A 7579-nucleotide genomic window follows, 5' to 3' on the forward strand; every position below is an offset into this window, starting at 1 on the left:
TAGTGGCAAGCATAAGACACTAGCAGAGTGTGTGTCACATCTCCCTACTGATGGCTAGACCGCTAGAGGATAACAGCCTACTACACTAACTAAGGGAGTTACTCCTGTAGTTCAACTGGTAGAGGCCTGTGCTGAGGCGTTGGGGTTCAAAGCCTGATAATAAACTCTAACTCTTATATGGAACTTTTCATTAGTAGATCCCACAGCACTTTACAAAATGATGTCATCATCATTATCCCCATGTTACAAATGGGAAACTGAGGCATGGAGACACATTACTTGGCCAAGGTCACCCAGCATGCCAGCGGCAGAGCTTGGAAAAGAATCCAGGTCCCCTGAGTCTCACTCCACTGCTCTGTCCAACAGACCACGCTGCTTCCCATAATGATGGCCCATTACGCACCTGGCTCCCATTGACTCCTATAGGAGCGCTATATTCAGGGTAGAATTTGGGGTCCAATCCTGAAGCTAGTGGGAGTTACACGTGCTCAGCACCTTACTGAGTTGGGCCCAGGGTCCTAAGACCGCAGTGCTATGCAACACTAAAGGAGAGGAGTCCTCTTTGAGCCTTGCTGCATAAGCCCAAAGGCAGACGCGGTCTCTCACAGGAGGAGTTCCCGCACCCATCGCTCATCGTTTTACACTCCTCCCAGGTACAAGCTGAAGAAAGCAAGCTACAGCCACCTCCGGGCCATGAGGTTCGCAGTGGAGCAGATCAACAATTCCAGTACTCTGCTGCCTGGTGTCTCCCTAGGCTATGAGATGGTCGATGTCTGTTATTTGACCAACTTCATCCACCCCATCTTGTATTTCCTCACCAACAAGCACTCTGTGGTGCAGCTGCACAATAACTATACACACTACCAGCCCCGGGTGCTGGCTGTTATTGGCCCAGACTCTTCACAAGCAGTTGTTATAGTGGCCCAGGTACTGAGTCTTTTCCTCGTGCCTCAGGTAAGCTGGTGCCCATGTTAGGGCTGGACAAACCTTCCAGGGCTTGCCTCACTAATGATTTCATGAACATATCCCCTGCGCTTTGGTCTGAAGCGAGTCAGCCCTCTGTAGCTTCAGCATACTCAAATCAACCTGTGTCACATGCTCCCCATTGGGTGGCAAGCAAGAGGTATCCCATATTTTCATTGGGATAATCTGGTCCCTTTATACGTAAATCATACCAGATGTGCAGAGTGCTGCTGCTGGACGGCTCACTTGGGCACCTCCTGGCTTTCTGGAACTCAGACACGCTCCATTTCCATAGTTAGACCAGCTCCTAATTTGAGTATTATGACAGCATTAAGTCTGCACTCCAGAGAAAGCCAATCCCTACATCAGTACACCCTGTACAAGTCCAACAACACCAAAGCTGTTATACCGGGTGTAAGTCATGTCTGTATATTCACGTTGTCCCTTCCCTGTTCCTCCCTGCCCCTAGATCTCCTACACGGCAACTACTAATGAGCTGAGCGACCGCAAACGCTTCCCCACCGCCTTCCAAACCATTTCCAGCATGGAGCAGCAGATTGTGGCCATGCAGCTCCTGCTGAAGGAGTTCCGCTGGAACTGGGTCAACATTCTGTACAGCGACGACGATTACGGGCGCCAAAACCTGAAGCTCCTGCGGGCCAGGGCTACCGAGATCTGCGTGGCATTGCAGGAGGTCATCCCAGTGCCCCAAAGCAGCCAGATGCTCTCACTAGAGTTGCAGGGAAAGATCAAGTCCATTGTCAGAAAGGTCATCCACAGTACGGCCAAGGTGGTCATCGTCCTGTCCCTGGAGCTGATACTACCGTTCTTCTTCCAAGAAGCTGTCCGCCAGAATGTTACGGATTTGGTGTGGATTGCCACTGAAGCCTGGGCCACTGAGCCCACCCTGTACAACATCACTGACCTCTGGAGGTTGGGCACCATTCTGGGGGTGGCAGTAAAAGAATTCTCCATTCCTGGTTTGGACGACTTTAGGGTCAGCCTGGCAGAAGGAGCCAACGAGCAGGCGAGTGACCAAACTACATGCAACCAAGAGTGCGACCAGTGCCTCAGAGCTGCCCGAGACGCAGAGCACAGTATGAGGGCCCAAGGGGAGCGCACAGACTTCAGTGTCTACTCTTCTGTTTACATCGTGGCTCACGCTTTGCACAGGCTGCTGGGCTGCAATACCACAGGATGCCACAAGCGGATGGTTTACCCCTGGCAGGTTGGCCACATGCTTGCATTAAGAAATCCAAGCCACGTTTTAAGGGCATGGGACTACATGGCTTGGGGCATTGGGAGAATGCTAGTAGAGCCTTTTCCCTCCAGCCCATATGGCTAGGAACAGAAAGGTGTGAATCTCTGATGGCTGCTTGGTGATTTGCATCAGATGAGTCAGATGACCCCAACCTAGCTCCTAGCAGACAACTGTCCATGTTGCAGAATAGCTTGCCCACAGTTCCATGTGGTTGTCCCAGAAGCACAGTCTCCTTGCTTAGCAGGGACAGATAGATCGTGCCTGCATCCAGCTCAATTGGTCAAATGAACTTTTGCAGAATGACAGCAGGTACTGAGTCCCAAACTCACGCTAGGGCAGAGACACAGCAGCAAAGAGTCCATCTCTTCGCAGGTACACACGCCCTTACCCGAGTCTAATTTTGGGCCCCCAACCAAAAGACGGCATCTCTGTGAGAACAGTGCCCACCTCACACAAACTCCGCACTGGGCATGTGTGGTAGGGGTCAGCAACGACTCAGAGGAAAAGCACCACTACTGCATTTACCACGATCACTTTCTGCAGGACCTGTTGGAGCGCAGTTCTGTTCTGCAAAGTGGGTGTCAAAATGGCAACATCTTGCTCAACAGACCTGCGCCATGGTCTTCAGAGAGTCAGATCCACTTCCTACAGACCAGAGCGAGGATGGCAGAATCGGCCACTCTCTCCCCCTACTCACCCACCAGTCCCATTGTGATCAATGGGATGTAAGATACTGCTCAGCGTGAACATGGGTGGCAGGGTCTGACCCTAAGGATTTTTAGATCTCTTGCAAAGTCAACATAGCTCCAGGGGGGCGAGCTGGCTTCTCTTCTGACTCATGCATTAGCCTGGTTGATTGAGTCCCAGTTGCAGAATCTCTAGGTATATGTAAGCCAGAAGAGCCCAGTTTGACTTTCTGATCCAAGGGTCAGTTTGCCATGCTGGGTCTTAGAAGAAAATTTCTGCTGACTGAGAGCATTTGACCTGGAATCACCAAGTAAAATACCCACGGCTGCTCCTTCGGCAGCGTCTCTTTTCAGAGCAGAACTAGACTTTCAGGAAGTGACCTCAATCTGTAACTTCAGTGCCTAGCAGTACGTGTGCATTGATCATCTTCTCCTTCTCCATTTGCAGCTAGTGCCAGAGATGAAGCGCGTGAACTTCTCTCTGCTCAACGAGAGGATCAATTTCAGAGAGAGAGGCACTATTCCAAACAGCTTCGAGATCATCCAGTGGAAGTGGGACCAACCCAACAACCCTTTTCAGAAAATTGCCTCCTACAGCAGAAACAAGAAGCTGCTGTTCACCATCCAGAACATCTCCTGGCACACCCCAAACAACACGGCAAGTTCCTTCCACCCATTATCACACATGTGGGGAAGTCATGGAACCACATGAGCAAAACCCAAGGCAGTAGGGCTTAGTCAATAGAGTACAGAGTTAGACCTGGATTCTATTCACCACTGGCATGCTGGGTGATCTCAGCCAAGTCATGTCCACTCTTTGTGCCTCAGTTTCCCCATCTGTAATACAGAGAGAATGATACTCACCTCCTTTGTCAAGTGCTTTGAACTCTTCGAATGTAAAGTGCTATATAGAAGCTAGGGTTTATTGTGCCATAGTTACACACACAAATGGGACTCGAGCACGCAAATCCTATCACTTGGGCAACAAAATGACAGGCGACCAAAAAAGCGGCCAGAATGGGCTGTGTGTGCCAGACTTGTGCATAAATAAACAAGGCCTGAAAGTCTGGCCCTTGGCTTTAATAGTCTAAATTGCCTCCTGCCAGAAGAATGTTCCTCCAGCTGTTTGTCTGGTACAACAGCGACATCCAGTGGCTCGTTAGGTTATTCCCAGATGACTGCTGCCTTTGTGGCTATGTCCATCCCTGTTCTCTATTTAAAGGTGATGCAGTAGTTAGATTGATCCTAGGAATGTTTTGCTTATGGCCATTCCAAGAAATCAATCCCTGGTTCTCTGCCATTGGAACATGGTAAACTTGCTGGTAAAGTTATAGCAGGTATGTATAACTGATGGCTGAATCCCAAGAGCACCAGTCTAAACCCTGTTCCCTATTTAAAGGTAAAGCATATTGTTTGGCTGGCTTTATCCTAGCTGTGTATCTCCTTTCCTGTCTATACTGTGGCTGAATTGGAATTGAACAGCTCAGTGGTTTGAGCATTAGCCTGCTAAACCCAGGGTTGTGAGCCCAATCCTTGAGGGGGCCATTCAGAAAACTGAGGTTAAAAAAAACCCAAACACTGGGGATTTGTTCCCCTTTTGAGTAGAGGGCTGGACTATATATATGATCTCCTGAGGTTCTATTATGGAACATTTACAAGTTCTTCCAGCTCACTTGGAAGTTGCTATGAGATTGTCATTGTTTTCCTCCAATTCCCCTTTTCCCAGGTCCCCATTTCAGTCTGTTCCCAGCAGTGTGATTACGGACAGCGGAGGAAGCCTGTAACTGTTAGCAGCTGCTGTTTTGAGTGTATTGACTGTGAAGAAGGGACTTTTCTCAACAACAATGGTAAGGAAAATGCAACGTACAAGCCTAAACGCACCTTGTTTTCATGTCAATCCGACAGTGCTTGTTCCCAGCAGAAGGTCTATAGTTAAGTTACTGGGCTCTAGATAGGGGTAGCTGAATGAGACTCTCTGCCTGCGCTATCCAGGAGGTCAGACTAGATTATCTAATGGTCCCATCTAGTCCTAGAGTCTAGGAAAGGAATGAATCTCTTACCCAGAAGAGTTGGTTTCAGTTCCTGGCCTTGCCACATTTCCGGTGTGCCCTTGGGCAAGTCACTTAGTTTTCTCTGGGAGTCAGTCCCATATCTATAATATTGGATAATAAATCCTTCCTTTGTCATCTTCTTTGGGATTATAAACTCTTTTGGGCAGGCACTGCCTCTCACTGCGTGTTTTTACACCAGTTGGCACAACGGGGCCCCAGTCTCAGCTGAGATCTCCATTGCTGTAACAATAATCCCCGCAAGGCCATGTTTTCTCTCACTGATTCAGATTCTCTGTGCGTGGCGTGTGCGTGTAGGGAGCGGACGCTGGCATGGAGGTAGAGGTGTAGTCAGAAAAGGGGATGAAGAGTCAGAAGACCTGACTTCCATTGTCACTTCTAACAGTGATTCACCATTTGACTGTAGGCAAGTTACATGGCATCGCTGTGGCTCAGTTTTTCATAATACCCTATCTTAAAAGGGAGCTGTGAAGCTTAAATTAATGTTTGCAATGTCATGCGAGATCCTCAAATAGAAGACCTTAGGTGTTATCTATATCTTAAATTTGCATAGCACCGTGTGTCCTGAAGGATTCCAAGAAGCTTGACAAACTATGTACTTTGAGGAACCGTGGCCACTGTTGAAATGCCGTCACCTCTAGGATGGAACACAATAGGGTAACGGTGCACAACGAAACTACTCCACGAGGAAGGGAAAAGAAACACAGACTCCAACATCAAGTTTAGGGGGAATTTTGGGATATAGAATGCAATTACCCAGATTGGAATTTAGCCAAGACACTAGGGTTAAAATCCCAACACTTGCAAAGAAAAACAAACCAAAACAAACCCATGGGATCACTAAGGACCGTAAGTGGCTTTACCTCTCATTTGAACGACTTCACCTCCAACAGCACAGTGTTCCCCTAAGACCAAGCTTACGGCTCTGGTTCACATATTAGTCAGAAAGAAGAATTTTAGCAACTGTACAACCACCACTACTTTGGGGTTCCCACGGAGGTCTCCCAATCCAGAATTGATCAGGTCTGACCCTGCTTAGCTAGTGAGAGCTTACAAGACAGTGGCCTGAGCTAGTATGGGTGCGAAACCTTTAGCATCACTCCCATCAGTTATGCTCTTACTAGACATATTGACTATTTACAGATAAGACAGCCTTTGGTAGGGTCTTTCAGAAACACCACATTTTGTTTTGCAGACCTGTACAACTGCCAGCCTTGTCCAGCTGACCAGTGGTCCAATGCCAGAAGTCAAAAGTGCTACCCAAGGCTTTTGAAATATCTGGAATGGCAAGAAGGCATTGCAGTGGTGTTGCTGCTATTCTCGGTGCTGGGCCTTGTAGCCACTGTAGTCATATCTGTCATATTTGCCATTCATTTGCACACACCCGTGGTGAAGTCTGCAGGAGGCAGGATGTGCTTCCTCATGCTAGCGTCTCTGATCATCGGTTTCATCAACGTCCCCGTGTACATGGGGATCCCAACAGAGTTCAAGTGCATGTGCCGGCAAATAGTGTACACCCTCTGCTTCACCGTGTGCATCTCCTGCCTCACCGTTAGGTCCTTCCAGATCATCAGCATTTTCAAGATGGCGGCCCGGCTGCCCAAAGCCTACAGCTACTGGATGAAGTATAATGGCCAGTACATTTTTATAACCGTAATTTTAGCTCTGAAAGTCACCATCGTTGTGACGAATGTCATCATCCACCCTTCTATTCCAGTTCCGTTAGTGCTGGAGGACAATCCCTCTACAGTAGAGCTGCAATGCAACAAGAGCTTCAAGTTGTCCTTGCTAATGAACAACAGCCTAGACACATTTCTCTCTATTCTGTGTTTCTATTTTTCCTACATAGGCAAGGAGCTTCCCAAGAACTACAACGAAGCCAAGTACATCACGCTGTGCATGACCTGCTATGCTGTTTCCGAGATTGCCATTTTCCTGGCCATGTCTGTGTACAGAGGGGTGCTGGTGACCATCTGCGATGTCATAGGAGTGGTAATCAATTTGCTTGGGATCTCCATCGGTTACTTTGGTCCCAAGTGTTATCTGATATTTTTCCATCCAGAACGCAACACAGCTGCTTACTTCCAAAGCGTCATCCAGAGCTACACCATGAGACAGGACTAACCAGGTACTTCGTCTTTGTACGGAGACAATCCCCATAGTGAAAGAAGACCCAATTCCAACCTGTCTGGGTTGGAGGAGAGTCTTTATCTCCTCAAGAAGTGCATCAGTGCTTTGTAGATTGTACAACTGTATGAATCTTGCAAATTTGCCTCCTACCCCCTCAAACGAGGCAACATGTACAACAACTAGGGCTGGCCGGAAAACAAGAGTTCTACTTCACAAAACAACTTGAGGTTTTGACGTTTGTTTTTTTTCCTGCATCAGAGCAAGAACTAGACAAAGTCTTCTGCAAAAAATGAGTAAGCGACTCACTCCAGACTAGCCAACAGCCCAGGAGTGAGGGCACTCACATGGGATCTGGGTACAAGGTGTGTGTCCCTGCTCTGAATCAGAGCCTCATTCCCATATCCCAGCTGAATGCCCTCCCCACCAGGCTATGATGTCAAGTCTCTGTCAGTCTCTCCAGTTGTAGCGGT

At 48.3% G+C, this 7579-nt stretch overlaps 1 protein-coding gene across 1 annotated transcript; it reads left to right on the top strand.

Annotated features, from left to right (window-relative positions):
• Positions 1–678: 678 nt before the first annotated feature.
• Positions 679–7131, top strand: TAS1R2 (taste 1 receptor member 2). Its single transcript, XM_050931334.1, has 5 exons — positions 679–954; positions 1433–2191; positions 3359–3568; positions 4637–4757; positions 6175–7131. The coding sequence occupies exons 1-5, from the start codon at positions 694–696 to the stop codon at positions 7101–7103; spliced, it is 2280 nt and encodes a 759-aa protein (XP_050787291.1). The 5' UTR covers positions 679–693; the 3' UTR covers positions 7104–7131.
• The last annotated feature ends 448 nt before the right edge of the window (positions 7132–7579 follow it).

Source organism: Gopherus flavomarginatus, chromosome 21 (genome assembly GCF_025201925.1).
Source record: "Gopherus flavomarginatus isolate rGopFla2 chromosome 21, rGopFla2.mat.asm, whole genome shotgun sequence".
NCBI lineage: Eukaryota > Metazoa > Chordata > Testudines > Testudinidae > Gopherus > Gopherus flavomarginatus.

Coding starts and splice junctions, on each gene's coding strand:
- TAS1R2 (XM_050931334.1), top strand. CDS start 694: ATGAGGTTCGCAGTGGAGCAGATCAACAATTCCAGTACTCTGCTGCCT. Junction 3,569..4,636: donor GGCACACCCCAAACAACACG/GCAAGTTCCTTC, acceptor CCCTTTTCCCAG/GTCCCCATTTCAGTCTGTTC. Junction 4,758..6,174: donor GACTTTTCTCAACAACAATG/GTAAGGAAAATG, acceptor TTTGTTTTGCAG/ACCTGTACAACTGCCAGCCT.